We start from the raw sequence: 22,047 nt of genomic DNA on the forward strand, positions 1-22,047 counted from the left end.
GTTTCCGATGAGAGGCCACTAGCAAGGGATACCCACCACCACCAGGGAGCAGAATCCGTTCCGGGGATTGGGGTGAGTCCGAATTCGAGCAGCAGCTGCCCCCCAACATCATGTACCCAGCCCGTGACTACGTGGAGCCCTGGGCTTCGCGTAGAGTCCCTAGACGGGGCGAAAACGGGAAAAGGGGCCTTAACTGGGGCACCTGGCTCCTTCGAGAGCTAGGAGTTTCTGACTGGCTTGCGCAACACTCCAGAGGCAAGGTGAACGCGAGGGCCTTTAATCCAAGAACCAAGGCGAGTCACGCCCTATCTGGGCAAAAGAGGAGTAAAGACGCCTCAGCTGCAGCCCGGCAGCGCATTCCTACCCAGGGTCCGCCGCCGGAGCTTTCCCGCGCGGTCAGGTAGTTACACTAGTGTCCGGGGCTTCCTAGCGCTACGGCGGACCATCTCAAGTGCTTCCGCCACACTCATCATGGCGGTGGCAGTATGTCACTTCCGCCAGGGACCGGAAGTGTGGGATGCTGCGAGCATGGCGGCGTCAAAGGTGAAGCAGGACATGCCCCCGCCGGGGGGCTATGGGCCCATCGACTACAAACGGAACTTGCCGCGTCGAGGACTGTCGGGTCAGTATCACTCTGCGCCGAGGTCTCAGAGTCTGGGCACTCGGGGCTCGGGAGCGGGGTTCCGGGGACACAGGCGGGCCACAGTTTTCCCGGCGGTGTGACCGGAGGCGGAGCCCGGGGATCCACCATAGCTTCTGTAATAACGCTAAGTGCTGAGGTTTGTTGAGCGCTTTCCCAGCTCCTCTTCCTTCTCGTAACAGCCCAGGAAATCGGTCCCTCTAATTATTTACATTTTACAGTGGGTTAAACTGAGTCATAGCCTGTGCTCTGGCCCTCGGCCACCCTTGGATTTCTAAGATGGGGAAACTGAGGCCCAAAAGAGGCCGCGGCTCCCCAAGGCAAGGCTGAAGCCGCAACCCGGAACCTGGAGGGAATTTACAAGATGTTCTATGCAGTAGTTCCTTGCTGGCAGCTCTCGCCTGCATGGTGTCCCAGGAATCCGTATTCTTAAAATTTTCATTTTTTTTTTTTTTGAGACGGAGTTTTGCTCTTGTTGCCCAGGCTGGAGTGCGATGGCGCCATCTCGGCTCACCGCAACCTCCGCCTCCTGGGTTCAAGCGATTCTCCTGCTTCAGCCTCCCGACTAGCTGGGATTACAGGCATGTGCCACCATGCCTAGCTAATTTTGTGTTTTTAGTAGAGACGTGGTTTCTCCATGTTGGTCAGGGTGATCTCGAACTCCGAACCTCGGATGATCCGCCCACCTCGGCCTCCCAAAGTGCTGGGATTACAGGCGTGAGCCACCATGCCCGGCGTAAAGTTTTCAAATGTTTAAGTAACACGTTAAATTTTGTTATCGGGCTCAGCACAGAAAATTGAAAAAGAGAACTTAAAAGGCGCCCATACTCAGTCCCCAGGTTAACGGACAAATAGAAACTTTTAAACGTAATTTAAGAGTGAATACACACATTTTTTTTTTTTTTAAGACAGGGTGTGGTTCTGTTGCCTGGGCTGGAGTGATCTCTTGGCAACCTCCGCCTCCTGGGCTCAAGCCATCCTCCCACCCCAGCCTCCCGAGTAGCTGGGATTACAAGCATGCGCCCAGCTTTCTGTATTTTCTGTAGAGATGGGGTCTCGCCATCTTGCCCAGGCTGGTCTTGAAGTCCTGGGCTCAAGTGATCCACCCACCTCGGCTTCCCAAAGCGATGGGATTATCGGCATGAGCCACCGTGCTCGGCAGAATGCATGTCTCTTAACAAATCAAACTTTACATTTAAATTACATGTTATGCACATTATTCCTCAATTTTAACACACACAAAAAAATGAGCATGGTAATTAAAAACGTAATAACTCAGACAGTACAAAAGTCAGTGTGAGGTGAAAAGTCCTCCCCAGCCCCTTCTTGGTTTTTTTATTTTTTATTTCTACTTTTTGTAGAGACAGGGGTGTAGCTATGTTGACCAGGCTGGTCTCAAACTCCTGGGCTCAAGTGATCCTCCAGCCTCAGCCTCCCAAAGTGCTGGAATTACAGGCATGAGTCACCGCGGCCAGCTTCCTCTTGTTTTTCTTGTATCCCAGAACTGAGATTGGCAGACTTTTTCTATAAAAGGGACAGATGACAAGTATTTTGGGTTTGGCTGGCCAGAAAGTTTCAGTTACTGAGACAACCATTTACAAATGGAAAGTGTTCTTAGCCTGGGGGCTATACAAAAACAGATTGCCTCTGAGCCAGGTGGCTCATGCCTGTAATCCCCACACTTTGGGAGGCTGAAGCGGGAGGATGGCTTGAGCCCAGGAGTTTGCGACCAGCCTAGGCAACATAGTGAGAACCCCACCTCTACCAAAAATTTAAAAAAAAAAAAAAGAGGCTTCAGGCTAGATGGCCCATGAGTCCTGTCCCAGAAAACACTGGAGGAATATAATGCATTCTGTTTCCTCATTTTTCTTTTTTCTTTTCTTTCTTTCTTTCTTTCTTTTTTTTTTGAGAGAGTCTCATTCTGTCACCCAGGCTAGAGTGCAGTGGCCCGATCTTGGCTCACTGCAACCTCCACCTCCTGGGTTCAGGCAATTCTCCTGTCTCAGCCTCCTGAGTAGCTGGGACTGCAGTTGGACGCCACCACACCCGGCTAATTTTTGTATTTTTAGTAGAGACGGGGTTTCACCATATTGGTCAGACTGGTCTCGAACTCCTGACCTCAGGTGATCCACCCACCTCGGCCTCCCAAAGTGCTCATATTGCAGGCACAACCCACCACGTCTATCGTTGTTTGTTTTTTGTGTTTTTTTTTTTTTTTTTAAGACCAAGTCTTGCTCTGTCCCCCAGGCTGGAGTGCAGTGGCGCGATCTTGGCTCACTGCAACCTGTGCCTCCCAGGTTCAAGCGATTCTCCTCCCTCGGCCTCCCTAGTATCTGGGATTACAGGTGCGCGCCACCACGCCCGGCGAATTTTTTTTTTTTTTTGAGATGGGAGTTTTCGCTTTTATTGCCCAGGCTAGAGTGCAATGGTGCAATCTTGGCTCACCGCAACCTCTGTCTCCCAGGTTTAAGCAATTCTCCTGTCTCAGCCTCCCGAGTAGCTGGGATTACAGGCATGTGCCACCATGCCCAGCTAATTTTTTGTATTTTTAGTAGAGATGGGGTTTCTCCATGTTGGTCAGGCTGGTCTTGAACTCCTGACCTCAGATGATCTGCCTGCCTTGGTCTCCCAAAGTGCTGGGATTACAGGTGTGAGCCACTGGGCCCAGCCTAATTTTTTTTTTTTTTTTGTATTTTTAGTAGCGACAGGGTTTCGCCATGTAGGCCAGGCTGGTCTCGAACTCCTGACCTCAGGTGGTCCCCCTGCCTCAGCCTTCCAAAGTGCTGGTATTACAGGCATGAGCCACCACGCCTGGCTGAGTCTCATTCTCAGGTGTAACCTGGGCTACCCCACCCCTTCAGGTGTGCAGCACAAGGTCTCTTTCCAAATGTGCACCTGTGTGACCTGCAGCCAGACTAGGCCACAGAAGGACCCCCAGCCCTGTAGGCTCCCTGAGCTCCCCGCTTCCAGCATCTCATTTTTGTATAAATACCCTGGTCCTTTCCCAGTTCACCACAGAGCAGTGGCCCCCCTGTGCCAGACAGTGCCCTAAATACCACTGCCTGGGGTTGTGTCTCCTAATGGTGTGGACTTTTGTTACAGCACATACACACCCACCCCAGCCTTTGCCGGCGGAGGAGTGAGGAGGATACCCCTGTGCTGGTGTGCTCTTTGTTTATGGCCCTGCTTTCATTGTTGAGTGAGCACATGGTGCCGGGCCCTGTCCCCAAGCGCTCACAGCTGAGCTGAAGAGATACAACACATCATGCCTGGATTTCTAGTTGTTGGTGAGGCCTGGGATAACCTGGGCCTACTTAAGCCAGGATGTGCCAGGAGGACCTCTCTGAGAAGAAGCCTGCTCTGCAGAAAAAGAGCAAATACACAGGCCCTGCCTCCTCTCCCTCCTCTGTCCTCCTCCCCTGCCTCTCCTGAGCCATGGTCCACAGTGGCCTTCCCACCAGACCTACCTTCTCTGCTCCTGTCCAAGGTCTGGTGTCCGCAAGCCTGGCACCCACTCCCTTCTGTCTGCCTGGGTCAGCCATTCACTCACTGTCAGCGTCCCAGGACATGATGGGCTGGCTCAGGCTGCTTTTTGTTCTTTTTTTTTTTTTTTGAGACAGAGTCTTGCTCTGTCACTCAGGCTGGAGTGCAGTGGCGCGATCTCAGCTCACTGCAAGGATGGTCTCGATCTCCTGACCTCATGATCCACCTACGTCAGCCTCCCAAAATGCTGGGATTACAGGCATGAGCCACTGCGCCCGGCTGGCTCAGGCCCCTTTTAATCCATGCCGCTCCTGAAGTGACTTCCACCCCACCTCCTCCACTATCTCCTACACCCAGTTCTGTCCCCACTCCCTCCTGAGCCTAGCAGGCAGCCCTTTCCTTTTCATCTTGTGTCTTTAATATATTTATTGAGGTTCCCATATCATACCACACAACTCACCCATTTAAAGTCTGTCCAATTTAATGGCTGTGAGCGGTGGCTCACGCCTGTAATCTCAGCCCTTTGAGGACAAAGCGGATGGATCACGTGAGCTCAGGAGTTGGAGACCAACCTGGCCAACATGGCAAAACCCTGTCTCTACTAAAAATACAAAAGTTAGTCGGGTGTGGTGGTGCGCACCTGTAATGCCAGCTACTTGGGAGGCTCAGGCAAGAGAATCCCTTGAACCTGGAAGGCGGAGGTTGCAGTGAGCCAAGATCTTGCCTCTGCACTCCAGCCTGGGCAACAGAGCAAGACTCCATCTCAAAAATAGTAATAATAATATAGTGAAGTGTGTCCAATTTATTGATTTTTTTAGTATATTCACAAAGTTGTATGGCCATTGCCATGGTCAGAATTTAGACCACTTTCATTACCCAAAAGAAACCCCGTCCTCCCTATTAGCAATCATCCCACCCCTGGCAAACACTAATCTGCTTCCTTTCTCTGTGGATTTGCCTGTTCTGGGCATTTCGTATCAGTAGGGTCATAGACCGTGTGGCCTTTTGTTTCTGGCAAATTAATATCCAGCACCAAGTGTTGTGTTTTCATTTTTTGATGGGCACTTGGGTCATCCACCTACTCTTTGGCTGCTGTGAATAATGTGAGTACTGCTGCCATGAAGATTCATGCTGTACAGGTGTTTGTATGGATGTAGATTTTCATTTCTCCCTTGTGAACTTTCCCCTAAGAGACAAACCACTGGATCATATGGTAACTTCGTGTTTAACATTTTGAGGAACTGCCAAATTGTTTTCCAAATTGGCTGCACCATTTTGTGCTTCCACCTGCAATGTATGAGAGTCCCAATTTCTCCACGTCTCAGCAACACTGATTATTTTCCATTTTTTTTATCATAGCCACCATCCTAGCGCATATGAAGCGGTATTTCATTATGGTGGAGTTTTTTAAAATTCCTTTTGGGTCTTTTTTTGCTCAGTTTTCTGGGCATTGATCGTTGATTTGCATATCACTGCTGGCTGATGATGTCGAACATTTTTTCGTGTGTTTTATTATTTTTATTTTTATTATTTTTTTCAAGAGATGGGGCCTTAATGTTGCCCAGGCTGGTGTTGAACTCCTGGGCTCAAGCTGTCCTCCCACCTCGGCCTCCCAAAGTGCTGAGATTCTAGGAGTGAACCACCACCTTTGCATGTGTTTATTGGCCATTTGTATGTCTGTCTGTGAGAAATGTCTATTCAAATCCTTTATATATTTTTAGTAGGGTTTTTTGTTTGTTTGTTTGTTTGTTTGAGACGGAGTCTCGCTCTGTAGCCCGGGCTGGAGTGTAGTGGCACGATCTCGGCTCACTGCAAGCTCTACCTCCCGGGTTCACGCCATTCTCCTACCTCAGCCTCCCAAGTAGCTGGGACTACAGGCACCTGCCACCGGCCCAGCTAATTTTTTGTATTTTTAGTAGAGACGGCGTTTCACCATGTTAGCCAGGATCGTCTCAATCTCCTGACCTCGTGATCCACCCGCCTTGGCCTCCCAAAGTGCTGGGATTACAGGTGTGAGCTACTGCGCCCAGCTTAGTAGGGTTTTTTAAATTATTGAATTATTGAGTTGTAAGAGTGTGTATATATATGTTGTCTTCTCAGCTAATTGATAGTTTCATTTACAGCACAAAAGTTTTTAATTTCAATGAAGTCCGGGCTGGGCATGGTGGCTCATGCCTGTAATCCCAGCACTTTGGAGGGCAGAGGCAGGCAGATCACTTGAGGTCAGGAGTTTGAGACCAGCCTGGCCAATATGGCAAAACCCCATCTCTACTAAAAATACAAAAATTAGCCGGGCGCGGTGGCGGGCACCTGTAGTCCCAGCTACTCGGGAGGCTGAGGCAGGAGAATGGCGTGAACCCGGGAGGCGGAGCTTGCAGTGAGCCGAGATTGTGCCACTGCACTTCAGCCTGGGCAACAGAGTGAGACTCCATCTCAAAAATACATGTATAATAATAATTTCAATGAAGTCCAATTTCTGTATTTTTCCTTTTGTCTTTTGTGCTTCTGGTGTCATATCTAAGAAACCTAGTTTGAGGTCACAGAGAGTGACTTACATTTTCTTCTAAGTGTATTATAGTTTTAGCTCTTACACTTAGGTCTTTGATACTTTTTTTTTTTTGAGACGGAGTCTTGCTCTGTCGCACAGGCTGGAGTGCAGTGGTGCGATCTCAGCTCACTGCAAGCTCTGCCTCCTGGGTTCACGCCATTCTCCTGCCTCAGCCTCCCGAGTAGCTGGGACTACAGGCGCCCGCCACCACGCCTGGCTAATTTTTTGTATTTTTAGTAGAGACAGGGTTTCACCGTGTTAGCCAGGATGGTCTCGATCTCCTGACCTTGTGATCTGCCTGCCTCGGCCTCCCAAAGTGCTAGAATTACAGGCGTGAGCCACCGCGCCTGGCAGGTCTTTGATCCTTTTGAGTTAATTTTTGTGGATGGGATAAAGAAGGAGTGCATCCTCATTCTTTAGCATGTGGCCGTCTGCTTATCCCATTTGTTGAAAAGACTTTTCTCCCCCATTGAATTATCTTGGCACCCTTGTCCAAAATCAATTGACCATAAATGTGAGGGTTTATTTCTGGACTCTCAGTTCTGTTCCATTGATTAACATCTCTGTCCTATGCCAGTGCCACACTGTCTTGTACACACAGCTGTGGGATAAGTTTTGAAATAGTGAAGTGTGAGTCTTCCAACTTTGTTCTTTTTCAAAATTGTTTTGGCTATTCTGGTCCCTTGCATTTCCATATGAATTTCCCAACCTGCTTGTCAGTTTCTGCAACAGGAAAAGAAATGGTTGGGATTCTGATGGGGATTGCGTTTCAAATCTGTATCAGTTTGGACAGCGTTGCCATCTGCACAATGCTAAGTGCTCCAATTCTTGAACACAGGATGGGTTTTTATTTATTTTGGTCTTCTCTAAGAATGACCAAGGCCGGGCTCAGTGGCTCATACTGGTAGTCCCAACACTCTGGGAGGCTGAGGTGGGAGGATTGCTTGAGGCCAGGAGTTCAAGCCCAGCCTGGGCAACATAGCAAGACCCTGTTTCTATGAAAAAATATGTATTTTTCTTTTTTTTTTGTTTTTGTTTTTTGAGACAGAGTTTTCTCTGTCACCTAGGCTGGAGTACAGTGGTGCCATCTCAGCACACTGCAACCTTGACTTCTTGGGCTTAAGTGATACTCCCGCCTCAGCCACCCAAGTAGGTGGGACCACAGATATGTGCCACCACATCTAGCTAATTAAAAAATATGTATTTTGGGCCGGGCATGGTGGCTCACGTCTGTAATCCTAGCACTTTGGGAGGTCAAGGAAGATGGATTACCTGAGGTCGGGAGTTCAAGACCAGCCTGGCCAACATGGTGAAACCCCGTCTCTACTAAAAAATACAAAAATTTAGCTGGGCACAGTGGTGTGCACCTGTAATTCCAGCTATTCAGGAGGCTGAGGCAGGAGAATCACTTGAACCTGGGAAGCGGAGGTTGCAGTGGGCTGAGATCACACCACTGCACTCTAGCCTGGGCTACAGGGCGAAACTTTGTCTCAAAAAATAAAATACGTATTTTGTAAATGTTTCACTGTGTTGCACAGGCTAGTCGCAAACTCCTAGTCAAGTGATGCTCTCGCCTCAGCCTCCCAAAATGCTGGGATTACAAGCGTGAGCCGCTGCGCGCAGGTGAAAAAATTTGATCCCACCACTGCACTCCAGCCTGGACAACAGAGAGAGGCCCGGTCTCCAAAACCAAAAACAAAAAGAATGGTCCACACACCCTTTTGTGCATGCCCCTCACCATGTTCCCCACCAGACTAGCAGTTCCTGAGACAGACTCTGAGGCCTGGGGCCTTAGCCCCTCTGTGGTTGGTGAGGAGGAAGAGCCCTGCGCAGGCTGCATGCAAATACATGAGGCCCTGCATTGTTTCTGTCATCTCATACATCTCTGTTCTATGCCAGTGCCACGCTGTCTTGTACACACAGCTGTGGGATAAGTTTTGGAATTTATTTCTTCTTTGGAATTTATCTTACAGATGGGCCTGCGTATGAGTGCGCAGGTGTGAGGGTGCAGGTTCTCCCCAAGGGCCCATTTTCTGCACCAGAAGGCTGAGGGCAGCCCAGGTCTGTCCCCTGGGTTCTCTGTAGCCGTTGAAAATAATGAGATATGGCTGGGCACGGTGGCTCACGCCTGTAATCCCAGCACTTGCAGGTGGATCACGAGGTCAGGAGTTCATGACCAGCCTGGCCAATATGGTGAAACCCCGTCTCTACTAAAAATACAAAAATTAGCCAGGCGTGGTGGTGGGCGCCTATAGTCTCAGCTACTCCGGAGGCTGAGGTGGAAGAATCGCTTGAACCCGGGAGGCAGAGGTTGCAGTGAGCCAAGATCATGCCACTGCACTCCAGCCCGGGCAACAGAGTGAGACTCCGTCTCAAAAATAAATAAATTTAAAAAAAAGAAAAGAACAAGATATGACCAGCCTGGGCAATATAGCGAGACCCCATCTGTACAAAAATTAGTTAACTGGACATGGCACACACCTGGGGTCCCAGTTACTCGGGAGGCTAAGGTGGGAGGATCACTTGAACCCAGGAGTTGGAGGCTGCATTGAGCCATGATCGCGCCCCTGCACTCCAGCCTGGGTAACAGAGTGAGACCTTGTCTCAAAACCAAAAACAAACAAACAAAAAATGAACAAGGCAGCTGATGAAACCTCCCATGTGCTAGACAAGAGGCTGAGAGCTGGGAGCTGGCCCTGAGCACCCTGGGCCTCTCCAGAGATATGCCTCTGAGCCCGGACCCAGCACACCCTCATTACCTGTAGCATGGAAATGTCTTACCCCTGACTTCGGCTTCTAACAGGTTAAATAACCAGGTACAAACTTGAGCCAGTTTCTCATTTATCTCCGGGTCTAGCAGAGGTGCCCCCATGAGCTCCATGCTGGAGCAGAGCTAAAGGCAGAAGAGCTGGACAGGCGCAGAGCAGGGCCCGGCAGGCACAGAGTAGCCCCAGCAGGCATAGAGCAGGGCCCAGTGCCCTGGAGGCCTGGAGATGGCCTTGCCTTCCACCTGCTGGTCATTTCCTGGGTGTTGACTGGAACCTGGCCTGCCTGAGCTTGTCCTTCATCCCACCAAGCGCAAAGCCTGTCCAGAGAAGAGACTGGGGCTGGAAGGATCTGGAGGGTGCAGGGTGAGCCTGGGAGCCAGATCCCAGACAGCCCAGGCCTCCCTGAAGACCCCAGTGGGCCCCCAGCCTGTCAGTCAGGATTAGAGCAAGGCCCCACTGGTGCTCAGTAAATATTCATGATAGCCTAGGTCCTCCCTGGGGTGCAGGGCAGGGGGCTTCACCCTGCAGAGCCAAGAGGTAGCACGGCCACCCCTAGAGCCACCCCTAGTGCCCCCAGCCCCCACAGGGCACTGCCTGTCCCTGGCAGCTGTGTGCAGCCCCCGCAGGGCAGCACGCAGAACTGTGGCCCAGGTGGCCGGGAGCTACCATGGACACTGTCAGAGCCGCCCTCCCACTTCGGGGCCAGCCTGCCGCTCAGGGTCCAAACAGCCTTCTAGAAGACGATGGAGCTGGGTGCCCCCAGCAACCAGCATCTAGACCCTCAGGCCTCCTGAGGTTGCTGCCTGGCTTGTACCTTTCAGAAAACCCCTGGCATGGGGGCAGAGGTGTCACAGTCCAAGCAGCCTCACTCCTGAGAAAGAAGCCACCAGTGTCCCCTGACTGCAGAGTGGGCAGCGCCTGGAGCTGTGGAGGAGGGTGTCTGGGAACGGGCTGGCCCGCTGAGCAGCGCCTCTCTCCACAGGCTACAGCATGCTGGCCCTAGGGATTGGAACCCTGATCTATGGGCACTGGAGCATGATGAAGTGGAACCGTGAGCGCAGGTAGGGCCCCCGGTTGGTGTCTGAAAGTCCCCCCGGCCAGTTGTCAGGGTCCTGTAGCATTCCACTGTTGTCCGTGCTGGCGAGGGGTGAACGGGCCCCTTGGACTTGGCCGTGCAATCCCAGGCCCCAGAAAGTGCAGATCCAGACCCAGCACTTCCATTTCTAGGCTCTGTCCTCCAGATGTCTCCGTGTCTACAATCCCAGCACTTTGGGAGGCCAAGGTGGGAGCATTGCTTGAGCCCAGGAGTTCAAGACCAGCCTGGGCAACAGAGGGAAACCCTGTCCCCGCCACCCCAAAAATGTGTCTAGTGAGGAGGGCTGGGACCCGTGGATCCAGGTTAGGACAGGATATGAGTGGGGGGCCTGCCTCGGGCCCTCTAAGCAGGATTTTGTCAGAGGTGACCAGGCTCAAAGCAGACCACACCAGGCAGTGGACACACAGGGCCAGATGAACTAGGGCCAGGCACCCCCCTCTCCCTGTGTCACAGGCTGGGGCACTGCTTCCCCACCCCTCCCCCCACCCCAACGCAGGCCAGGCAGGACTGGGAGATGGGGGTCATTGCAGGGAACTTGGAAACTGCCAGAAAGCAGGGAGAAGAAAGGAAGGATTGTGGCCCCGCCTGCCCCAGCCTCACACACTGTGATTATTTTGCGATGAAGGGGACGTGGTTTTGTGAGGCCCAGAGCCCCGTGATGAAGTCACCCCCTCTTCGTCGCGATCATCAGGCAGAGTTATTTTTAGGATAAAAAAAAGTTTTTAATTGAAAAGAAAGTAGAAAGCCAACAGTCTTGTGGGCAGTCACCCGTGCAGCTGCCTGCACCCTCCCTCCTCTCAGGCTCCTGGTGGGCTCTGCCCACGGCCCTCGCCCTTCCCGCAACCCTCGCCCTGCCTCCTGCCTGCCTCCCCGCCCCCCTCCGCCTCTTCCCCCAGCAGCACCCTGGCCCCTGAGGTCTGTACTGCCTGTGCTCCCCTGACCCAGCCTGGTCTGACCTGAGTGTGGGTTTCGGGCTTTCACAGGCGCCTACAAATCGAGGACTTCGAGGCCCGCATCGCGCTGTTGCCACTGTTACAGGCAGAAACCGACCGGAGGTAGCACTGCAGGGCCTGACCTGCATCCCCGAAGGTGGCCAGAATGCACATGGGGGCTATCGCCATGTGCCATCAGCTGCATCCTCAGAGAGGCGTGGAGACTTAGTGGAGACCCAAGGGGGTGAATCGGAAGGCTTCCTGGAGGAGGAGGCAGCACTGGGGTTGGGGCAAGAGAAAAGCTAGGAGTTGGCTGGGGGAAAGGGAGACAGGGTCGGAGGGAGGCTTGAAGGGGTGCTACCAGGGGCCCTAGGCAGGGATTCCTCAGGGCACTGAGGCCCCACCCCCACCATCGGCCCCATCCGCACAGGACCTTGCAGATGCTTCGGGAGAACCTGGAGGAGGAGGCCGTCATCATGAAGGATGTGCCCGACTGGAAGGTGGGTCCCGGCTGGGAGGGCAGGGGTGCCAGCCATGGCAGAGACAGGGGTTGGGGAGCTCTCACAGCTTTCTATAGAAACCCCAGGACCAAGGGGGTGGTGGGTGCCAGGTCCCACAAGGGAAGGCTGTAGCGCCTGCCATGCATAGGGGCCACTGGTCCTGGGGGATGGGTCCCAGCAGGCTGTATATGGGTGGCTGTACCTCTACCCATACCCCACTGTCCCCACAGGTGGGAGAGTCTGTGTTCCACACAACCCGCTGGGTGGCCCCCTTGATCGGGGAGCTGTACGGGCTGCGCACCACAGAGGAGGCTCTCCATGCCAGCCACGGCTTCATGTGGTACGCGTAGGCCCTGTGCCTTCCGGCCACCTGGATCCCTGCCCCTCCCCACTGGGACAGAATAAATGCTCTGCAGACCTGGCCTGCCTGTTTTCCTGGGGACTGGGGGAGAGAAGGGGGAGAGGGCCCAGCTAGGCACCACCGGATCACATGTAGCATGGGGACGCAGCAGATGTGACACAGGGTGACCTCAAAACACATCTAGGTGCTGCCCCTGGATCCACCGGCGGCCTCCTCTCTGTCTCCGATATACCTGGACTCTCCTGCCTCCCTGTTGAAACCCTGCCTGTCAGCAGCCCACTCACCTCTCCAGGCTGGGGGCCCCTGGGTCAGCTTTGGGTCAGACCTTCTCCACGGAGGTCTGGAGAGTGGGGGGAGCCTTGACCTCCTGGATGCAAGTGATCCTCCCGCCTCAGCCTCCCGCGTCACTGCGGTTACAGGCGTGAGCCACCATACCCTGTGCAGCCCTGCCAATTGTAGGCATGGCGAGGGTATTTGGCTGCGGAGGGGCTCCTCGCTCCCTGAGAGGGAAGCTCAGAGACACGGGGATGTCTGCAGGGAAACTAAGTCGGGGGAGGCAACCAAGATTGGCCAGGTGGCTCTGCTGTGGGCTCCTAGCACGAAAGGGTTAAGTCCGTCTGAGTCCACCAACCAATGGTGACGCGCAGCGCCTTCGCGGCGCTTCCTGATTGGCGGGCACGCAGGGTGGGCGGGAGGGAGGAGAAAAGGGGGAGCCCCCTTCCCCCACGGATGCGCTTAAAAGGCGGTGGCGGTGGCGGCAGCGCCCGGCGCCCGGGCTCACCTCGGCCATGAGCAGCGCAGCTGGCCCAGACCCGTCGGAGGCGCCCGAGGAGCGGCGTTTCCTCAGGTCAGCTGGGGAGAGGGACGCTGGAGACGGGCATGGCTCGCATGGGGCCAGGAGCAGCCCGTAGGACCGGAGGCAAGGTCATAGCTGGGACAGAATGGGTTCCGGGGACTGGAGACGGGCACAGCCGGGATGGAGGTTCAACGGCAGAGGCATGACCACGGTGGGGAACCGGAGGCAGGGATATGGCCAAGACGGGCCTGGGAATCCCGGGAATCCGAGACCCACCTGGCATCTTGCTGGAGACACTAAGCTGCGTTGCTGGGGAAACTGCCTCCGGGGCAGCCCCGCCCCTCATGAATGATTCATCAGCAGCGCTGGTCACTCCCCCACCGAACCCCAACCGTGGCCCACCCCCACTCTCCATCTCTCCCCGGGCCTTGGAGCTGCAGCCCCCACTTCCCGACATGGGAAGAGCTGAGCTTAGCGCAAATGCTACCACCTCCCTTGTCCAGAGGAGGAAACAGGCCTGGGGAAGGCAGTCATGGCTAGAGCAGATTTGGAACGCAGGGGCTGTTTGCCAGAGGTTGGTGAGTTTGGGATCTAGAACTGGTGCCGTAGCTGTGACTCTCACCTCATCCTCCTCAGCCTTTGTGACATGGGACCCCAGGCAAGGCTGTTGACCTCACTGTGAACCAGATGCGTCCAACAGCTCCTGCTCACTGCCTACCTAGCAGGGCACGTGTACCCTCAGCCGATGTCCAGACTCAGTCTAGGGAAGAGTGTTCTAGGAGCTGTGACTTCACCTGGGGGTGAAGGGGTGAGGTGAGGGGGGCCTCAAATGCTAAGTGAGGGGAGTGAGGGGGCTCTCAGGGGTGGGTAGGAGCCAGAACGTAGTGGGGAACCGGCTGACGAGGCTGGAGACACAGAAGGGCCTCTTAGGCATGATGAGGAGTTTGGAGTTTGAATGTTCCCAGAGCCCTCGGGAGCCATCAGCAGGTTTGGGACCCGGTGATGCAATCTGGTGTTCAAGTTTTCAAAGCCCTCCAGGCTCATGTTGAGTTTTGGGGGCAGGAGGCTGCTGTGTGCGGCCAGGTGATCCCCCGTGGTGGTCTGGTGGGCAGAGGTGTGAGGTGGAGAGAAGCAGGTAGGACTGAGAGCAGGGTGAGTGTGGCATGGCCACCCTGGCCTGAGGTTTCACCTCCCAGAAAGCCCCCTCCTGGAAGCATTTGGGGAGTGTCAGGCCCAGTTACCTTTGGACCCAGGCCACTTCAGGCCTCCTGGGTCTGACAGGGAAATCCTTGGGGCCTTGAAGCTTCTCTCATCTGGGGGCTGAGATTCGGGGTAGCAAAAGGCACCACTGAACACCCCCAGAATCCCACAACAGCAGAAGGAACCTGCCCTGCCTGCCACCCTCCTTCACCAGGTTCCAATTCCCACGCAGCCTCCCACCCCCACCCCACAGCTGCTGCTGCGCCCCACCCCCAGGTTCCTAACCGGGACGACCCTCTGCCCACAGAGCCCCCATTATCATTCTAATGACCAGTTAGGCAGGAAGAGAATGTTCCAAGTGGCTGCTAGAGGCCAAAGCTTTGGGACAGAAGAAGAGGAATGCATCACCCTCCCGCCCTCCACTTCCTCCCCGCACCCTCCTGCGGGGGCAGCAGTCAGAGCTGTCACAAGATGGAGGTGGAGGAATGAGCCATGTTCCCAGCCTGCCAGATTCCTCACCCCGAATGCAAACGCACCTTCTCCTATGTGCTTTCCTGGGAGCTGCGCTGGCCTGCCCGGGGGACTCTGTCTGACTTCACCATGAGCTCCTTTTCCCCACCCTGTCCTTCAAGTTCATCCTGTGTCAGCTGCAGACAGGCTGAGGTTTGAATTTGGCTCTGTTTACTGGGGTGTCCCAGGGCATGTGACTTTCCTGCCCTGAGTCTCTGTCTCCCTCTTTATGTGTGGACCCCCGAAGTGTCCTCCTCACCATGTTCCTCAGTCTGGCATTTGAGGCCCTGCCTGCCCTGTCCCCTTGATCACTCTGCTTCAGCCTCCCTTCTGCCCCTTGAACATACCAGGCTCCTCCCCACCCCAGGGCCTTGGCTTTTACTATTCTTGCCCCTGCATTACCTGCCACGATGTGCCAGGCTTCCTCCTCCAGGAAGCCCTCGCTGACTCCCGTCCCATAGCAGTCCTCCTCCTCCTGCACTCTGCCTACCCGGCCTTATCATGCTGCAAAATTGGCCAGAGGGCAGACATCTCCCACTCAGAGAGTTGAAGGAAAGAGTCTCAGGATTCATCCCCCCAAAACATCCACCATCTGTAGGTCTGGCTCTATGTCTTTGTTCATGTCCTGTGGCTCTGGAGACACCAAGGGGGAAAGACCCAGTTTCCCGACTTGCTTCCTGCATGATTCTGGGCAAGCCACTCGGCTTCTCTGAATCATTAGTTGTTTTTCCAACTTTTCTAGGCCTGGCTCTTCTTATTTATGTTTGTGTTTTTTATTATTATTTTAGAGACAAGGTCTTGTTCTGTCGCCCAGGCTAGAGTGTAGTGGCGTGATCATAGCTCACTGCAGCCTCCACCTCCCAGATTCAACTGATCCTCCTGCCTCAGCCTCCTGGGTCACCGGGATTACAGGTGTCCACCACCATGCCCAGCCTAGTCCCACCAATTGTGTAGGTCACCCGAATATTCAGTTTTGCTCCAAGAGGTGGAGACGGACCCCATTCACTCAGTGAAGTGGATGGCAGAGCTTCACCTCAAGCTAAGTAGCCACATTTTCTGGCAACAAATAACTTTTTTTTTTTGGAGACAGAGCCTCAGTCTGTCACCCGGGCTGGAGTGCAGTGGCACGATCTCAGCTCACTGCAATCTCTGCCTCCTGGGTTCAAGAGATTCTCCAGGTTCAAGCCTCAGCCTCCTGAGTAGCTGGTACTGCAGTCGCCCACCACCATGCCTGGCTAATTTTTTGTATTTTTAGTAGAGACAGGGTTTCACCATGTTGGGCAGGCTGGTCTGGAACTCCTGACCTCAAGTGATCCACCCGCCTCATCCTCCTGAAGTGCTGGGATTACGGATGTGAGGCACCGCGCCCGGCCTGGCCACAAATAATTTAATTATGTCACTGCCCCTGAAAATCGGTCACCAAAGGGTCTTATAGCCCCAGGCCCCAAGGCCACCCCGCTGAGTGTGCCATCAAACTCTGCAGCCTTAAAAACCCATGGACCCCAGATGTCCCCAGTCCTGTCCACCCCTTTCAGCGTCCTGAAGCTTGTTCAGTGGCTCCCACTGCCTGAAATCAGCCCATCGCCCCCATCGAAGTCCTTCATGCTCCATTCCCCTTTCTTGGTTCCCTCCGCCTTGGGAGCTGGGGACGTCTAGGTCTGGTTCCGTGTCCCACGCTTTGGAGCAGTAGAACCAACGCGCGCGGCCAGCGCATCTTCTGCCACCAGAGGGCGCCCGCGCCTCAGGCTTTGGCTCCCACACCGCGGCCCGCCAGGCCTCGATTCAACCCGCGCGTCGCACGATGAAACTGAGGGCATCCCCAGCTCAAGGCTGCAGACGCTACTCGGGGGTACGGGGTGGGAGGGTGGCTTTGGGACCGGGTTCAGAAGCTTGGCGGAACATTTCTGGCTGCATCTGAGGCTCTGTCTCTGTGTGTCTCTGAGTGTCCCATCCCACTCTGTCCCCAGCACCGCGGAGGCAGCCGCCTTGGAGCGTGAGCTGCTGGAGGATTATCGCTTTGGGCGGCAGCAGCTCGTGGAGCTGTGCGGTCATGCTAGTGCCGTGGCTGTGACCAAGGTACCTGACCCCTGACCCCCAACCCTGACCCCAACCAGATGGCCAACTCTCCTGAGCTGCATGACTCCTGTGACCAGGGTGGTCCAGCCCTCAAGAGCCCCCTTTTTGCTTGGGCCTAACCCAGCCTGATGGGTAAACTGAGGCCCAGAGAGGCTCATGGCTGGTACAGGCCAGACGGGGACCTGAGACCCCTGGTATCAGAGAAGGCCAGGGTGGAGGTTATTGCAGGGACAGTGCCGCGACCCTGGAAGTGCAGACCCCTCCTGCACATGTGACCCGCCTGCTTCTGCCACCTCCTGGGTCTTGCCAGGGACGTCTGCTCCTGCGATCTGAACACCCCTAAACAACCCCGTTCTGCAGGTGGGGAAACTGAAGCTCAGAGGTGGCGAGGGGCCTGCCCTGGGTCACGGGGATGGAAGCAGAGCTGCAACCCAGGTGTGTCTGGCTCTGGAGTAAACCCCCACACCTCGAGGGGCCAGGAGGATGACACAAGGGTGATAGCAATAATCATACTATGGAGTGCTTCACCGTGCAGCCAGCCGTGCTGGGCGTCAGTTTCCTCCTCTGCAACAGGATAATAATGGTACTGACGAGTCAGTCCCTAAACGCGAACGCCTCAGAAAAGTGTCCCATACAGTCCAGACTCTAGCGTGACTGCCTCCTCTTCCTCCCCTGCCCTCCTCATCCCCCTCGCCTTTCTCCTCCTTCCTCCTCCTCCTGCCCCCTCCTCTTACCCTCCTCCTCCTCCTTTCTCTCTCCTCCTCCCCTTCTGCCCCTTTCTCCTCTCCTTTCTCCTTCCTCTCCCTCCTCCTCCCCCTCCTCCTGTTCTTCCCACTTCCCCTACCTCCTCCCCATCCTCCTCCTCCTCCCCATTCTCTCCCTCCTCACCCCTCCTCCTCTTTTTCTTCTTATTGCCACGGTATACTTTTTAAAAACTCAGTGTTTTTCTTCATGTGGACTTAAATGTTTGTATTTCCAAATGAAATAGATCCCGGGTGAGGCGCCCAAAGAAGAAGGAAAATCAAAACCCCAGAAAGAAACCCAGTAGGCACCGCTCGCCTGGCGCTCAGTGGCCAACCGTCTGGTTTTTGCACTGAAAGCCCCTTGTCTGTCCAGAAGCCCCTCAGTCCCAGTCTTGGGTCTTGGGCTCTGGGCCTGGCGTGGCTGGGATCGCAGTCATGTTCATGGCAGGTCAGGACTGCGCTAAGCCTTTGGGGAGGATACTTGCTGTCTGTGTGATTGGAGCTTAAAGTACAGCTGGGGCTCAGGAGACACCCAGAGTGCCTGTCAGGCGGTGGCACTGTCATCGCATTTGATAAAGGCCAAACTGAGTCTGGGAGAGGAGAAGGGGCTGGGGCCATGCAGAATCAGGGCAGGGCTGGGGCCAAAATGCCTGGAGAGACAGAGTCTGAGAGATACAGAGATGGCCAGAGACAGATGGAGAGAGACAGAGATACAGAGACAGAGAGAGACAGATACAGAGAGATACAGAGACAGCCAGAGACAAATGGAGAGAGAGAGACATACAGAGAGAGAGACAAATGGAGAGAGAGAGCCAGAGACATACAGAGAGACAGAGACACTAGAGTCTGAGAGATACAGACAGACACAGAGACAGCCAGAGACAGATGGAGAGAGACAGAGACACAAAGAGAGCCAGAGGCATACAGAGAGACAGAGACACAGAGAGTCTGAGAGATACAGACAGACACAGAGACGGCCAGAGACAGATGGAGAGAGACAGAGACAGACAGACAGAGACACAGAGAGTCTGAGAGATACAGAAACAGCCAGAGACAGGTGGGGAGAGAGACATGAAGAGAGCCAGAGACATACAGAGAGACAGAGAGACAGAGACACGGAGAGTCTGAGAGATACAGAGAGACACAGAGACAGCCAGAGAGAGACAGAGGCCCCAGGGCATCGTGGCTAAGGTTGGGCTCCCCTACTCCACGGCCTCCGGGAGGGGCTGAGGTCTGGAAACATGGGCGGGGGCGGGCCCGCGGTGAGAAAGGTGGAAGAATGTCTGCAACTCAGGCGGAGAATAAACAAACCGCACTCTGGGCGACGGGCAGTGGCTGGATGCACGTTTTTCCTGCACCGACCTGGCAGAGCCTGAGACCGGGCCTCTGCATCTCCATTGGGGAAACTGAGGCCCCAAGAGGCCCAGCCCCTCATCCAGAACACCTCACCTCCTGTCCTATCCTGTTGCCTCCAGGCCCAAGCCCCATGCCTTCCCCTACTCCGTGCCTCAGTTTCCTCTCCAGGCAAGGAGGAATCTGGACTGTGCCTGTGCCTTTGCTGTGTCCCCCACCACCAGGCATTCCCGTTGCCCGCTCTCTCCCCCCCACCACCAGGCATTCCCGTTGCCCGCTCTCTCCCGGAAGCAGAGGACGGTGCTGGTCGTGTGCGGCCCGGAGCAGAACGGGGCAGTGGGGCTGGTCTGTGCCCGGCACCTGCGGGTGTTTGTAAGTAGCAAGGACCCCTTCGACCTCCCAACGTCCCTGCCCCTGCAGAAATCACTGCCTTCTTTTGATAGCTTCCCAGGGGGACATTGACGCAGGGCCAGGTTATGCCCAGTGCTTGTCCCAGGCAGGGTCTGGTGCTGGTGACCAGGTCAGGGGAGCCTGGGAGGGCCTCCAGCCCTGACCCCCTCTTCTCCCACCCCCAGGAGTACGAACCCACCATCTTCTACCCCACACGCTCGCTGGACATACTGCATCGGGACCTGACCACCCAGTGCGAGAAGATGGACATCCCCTTCCTGAGCTACCTGCCCACTGAGGTCAGCGCTGGGTGGCAAGCGAGGGGGACATGGTGTGCAGTGGCCCTGGGCCGCCCTCATCCTGCCTGCCTTCCCCAGGTGCAGCTGATTAACGAAGCCTACGGGCTGGTGGTGGACGCCGTGCTGGGCCCCGGCGTGGAGCCGGGCGAGGTCGGGGGCCCCTGCACCCGCGCGCTGGCCACACTCAAGCTGCTGTCCATCCCCCTCGTGAGCCTGGACATCCCCTCAGGCATGCCGGGCAGAGGGGGGCACACTGGGGCCTGGGGGGCTTGGGTGGAGGCCCCTGTGCCCCAGCTCCTGGTCGCCCCTGCCTGTCTGAACCTCAATCTCCCCAGCACGGATGGACCCACACTTGGCTGAGGCTAAGGGTCACACCCATCCCTCTGATGGGGAAGATCGAGGCTGCCACCCCAGGTGACCCCAGGTCTCCTCCTTCCTCCACGCCAGTGCCCAGCCCACATGCTCTCTGCCCACCCCTGGCCCAGTCGCCTGGGCAGACGTGAGCTCACTCGGCAAAGGCCGCGCCCGCCCTGGCTGCCGCCCCACGCCTGTTGGAACCATTAGGCGACAGGCAGACGGAACAAACAGCTGCTGGCCAGCCGGACCCTCCGTGGGGGTGGCTGGACTCCAGGGGATGTCCCCTGGCTCTCGGGATCCCAGGGACATCCCAGCAGGTGCCACAGAGCAGGGGCACCAAGGGAGGCGGTGTGCTGTCTGATCGGAGTAGGGAGGCTGCAGGCTCAGCCTAGGACAGAGAGGGTGGCTCTGTCAGGTCAGAGGGGATGGTTAGGAACCTCTAGCCTGAGGGTGGTGGCTAGGGTCAGAGAAGGATTAAAGTCTGAGGGAGGATCCAGTGTCTTCTGGTGAGTGGCCCCAGAATCAAGTCAGAGATAGGAGAGAAGGCAAGGCTCCTAGGCTGAAAGTGGAGGCTCACTCAAGAGGTGATGGAGGCTGGGCGCAGGGGTCACACCTGTAATCCCAGCACTTTGGGAGGTCGAGGTGGGCGGGTCACCTGAGGTCAGGAGTTCCAGACCAGCCTGGTCAACATGGTGAAACCCAGTCTCTACAAAATACAAACATTTGCTGGGTGTAGTGGTACCCATGCCTGTAGTCCTAGCTACTTGGGAGGCTGAGGCAGGAGAATCGCTTGAACCCAGGAGGCAGAGGTTGCAGTGAGCTGAGATCGTGCCACTGCACTCCAGCCTGGGCAATAGAGAGAGACTGTATCTTAAAAACAAACAGGCTGGGCGCGGTGGCTCACACCCATAATCCTAGCACTTTGGGAGGCCGAGGTGGGCAGATCAGAAGGTCAGGAGTTCGAGACCAGCCTGGCCAATATGGTGAAACTCCATCTCTACTAAATATGCAAAAATTAGCCGGGTGTGGTGGCATGTGCCTATATTCCCAGCTACTCGGGAGGCTGAGACAGGAGAATTGCTTGAACCTGGATGGCGGAGGTTGCAGTGAGCCGAGATTGCACCATTGCACTCCAGCCTGGGTGACTGAAGACAGAGGCTGGGTCAGATGGAGGAGGGCGATTGAATAGTAGGATAGGAGCAGAAGCAGAAAAGTCTGAGTGCAGAAGCTCTGGTCTGATTGGGAGGGAAACACCTCCAAGGACTGGGAGAGACTTGTCTGAGGGCAGAGGCAGAGTTCTAGGGGGCGACAAGTCTCACCAGGACCCGTGTGCCAGAGAGAAAAGGCTGGGTCTGATGGGGGAGGGGAAGTGGGGGGGTGGGGCAGCAGGACTCTGGTCTGAGGGCAGAGGCTCAGTGTTGGAGGGAAGAGGAGGGAAGGCAGGGACAGGATGGACTCTAGGCTGAGGGCGGGCCACCCTCCCAGTTCCCAATCCCCCCGGACCCTCCTTCCTCAGGCTGGGACGCAGAGACCGGCAGCGATTCGGAGGACGGGCTGCGGCCTGACGTGCTGGTGTCTCTCGCGGCGCCCAAGCGCTGCGCCGGCCGCTTCTCCGGGCGCCACCACTTCGTGGCCGGCAGGTTCGTGCCCGACGACGTGCGCCGCAAGTTCGCTCTGCGCCTGCCGGGATACACGGGCACCGACTGCGTCGCGGCACTGTGACCGCCACCCGCGCCCACACCGCAGGGACCCTCGCCAATAAACAGCCCTCCCACCACCGCCGCCTCGCCTCCGCCTCCTTTGTGCACCGGGCCCGCTGCGGGGGTGGGCACACTCGAAGAGGGACTTCACACGGTCCCTGGGTGATCCAAGGCGGGGAGCATGAGAAGGGCGGTGGAGTGGGACTTCCCGCTGGCCTCCTAGAAAACTTGAGCTAGGGCTGGGGGCGGTGGCTCCCGCCTGTAATCTCAGCACTCTGGGAGGCTGAGGCTGGAG

General features: G+C 55.7%; 2 protein-coding genes across 10 annotated transcripts; both read left to right on the forward strand.

Annotated features, from left to right (window-relative positions):
* The first annotated feature begins 1 nt into the window (after position 1).
* NDUFA13 (NADH:ubiquinone oxidoreductase subunit A13) lies at positions 2-12,389 on the forward strand. Its single transcript, XM_054465093.1, has 6 exons — positions 2-72; positions 431-622; positions 10,422-10,500; positions 11,519-11,590; positions 11,898-11,967; positions 12,198-12,389. The coding sequence occupies exons 2-6, from the start codon at positions 472-474 to the stop codon at positions 12,315-12,317; spliced, it is 492 nt and encodes a 163-aa protein (XP_054321068.1). The 5' UTR covers positions 2-72; positions 431-471; the 3' UTR covers positions 12,318-12,389.
* A 107-nt stretch (positions 12,390-12,496) lies between these two features.
* Positions 12,497-21,829, forward strand: YJEFN3 (YjeF N-terminal domain containing 3). 9 transcript variants are annotated; one of them, XM_054465083.2, is made up of 7 exons: positions 12,497-13,175; positions 16,802-16,910; positions 17,271-17,345; positions 19,268-19,378; positions 19,582-19,695; positions 19,774-19,924; positions 21,569-21,829. In XM_054465083.2, exons 1-7 carry the CDS (start codon positions 13,117-13,119, stop codon positions 21,772-21,774), a joined length of 825 nt encoding a protein of 274 aa, XP_054321058.1. In that variant the 5' UTR covers positions 12,497-13,116; the 3' UTR covers positions 21,775-21,829. The 9 variants fall into 9 exon arrangements, with proteins under 9 accessions (XP_054321058.1, XP_054321064.1, XP_054321060.1 ...); XM_054465089.2 differs by lacking the exon at positions 17,271-17,345 and adding an exon at positions 13,546-13,698 and having other exon boundaries at positions 12,497-13,172; XM_054465086.2 differs by lacking the exon at positions 12,497-13,175 and adding an exon at positions 14,003-16,683 and having other exon boundaries at positions 17,271-17,493.
* The last annotated feature ends 218 nt before the right edge of the window (positions 21,830-22,047 follow it).

Source organism: Pongo pygmaeus, chromosome 20, assembly GCF_028885625.2.
Source record: "Pongo pygmaeus isolate AG05252 chromosome 20, NHGRI_mPonPyg2-v2.0_pri, whole genome shotgun sequence".
In the NCBI taxonomy this organism is placed as follows: Eukaryota; Metazoa; Chordata; class Mammalia; order Primates; family Hominidae; genus Pongo; species Pongo pygmaeus.

Coding starts and splice junctions, on each gene's coding strand:
- NDUFA13 (XM_054465093.1), top strand. CDS start 472: ATGGCGGTGGCAGTATGTCACTTCCGCCAGGGACCGGAAGTGTGGGAT. Junction 10,501..11,518: donor AAGTGGAACCGTGAGCGCAG/GTAGGGCCCCCG, acceptor GGGCTTTCACAG/GCGCCTACAAATCGAGGACT. Junction 11,968..12,197: donor AGGATGTGCCCGACTGGAAG/GTGGGTCCCGGC, acceptor CTGTCCCCACAG/GTGGGAGAGTCTGTGTTCCA.
- YJEFN3 (XM_054465080.2), top strand. CDS start 13,358: ATGGCCAAGACGGGCCTGGGAATCCCGGGAATCCGAGACCCACCTGGC. Junction 13,699..16,801: donor GCAGGGGCTGTTTGCCAGAG/GTTGGTGAGTTT, acceptor CTCTGTCCCCAG/CACCGCGGAGGCAGCCGCCT. Junction 16,911..19,267: donor GTGCCGTGGCTGTGACCAAG/GTACCTGACCCC, acceptor CCCCACCACCAG/GCATTCCCGTTGCCCGCTCT.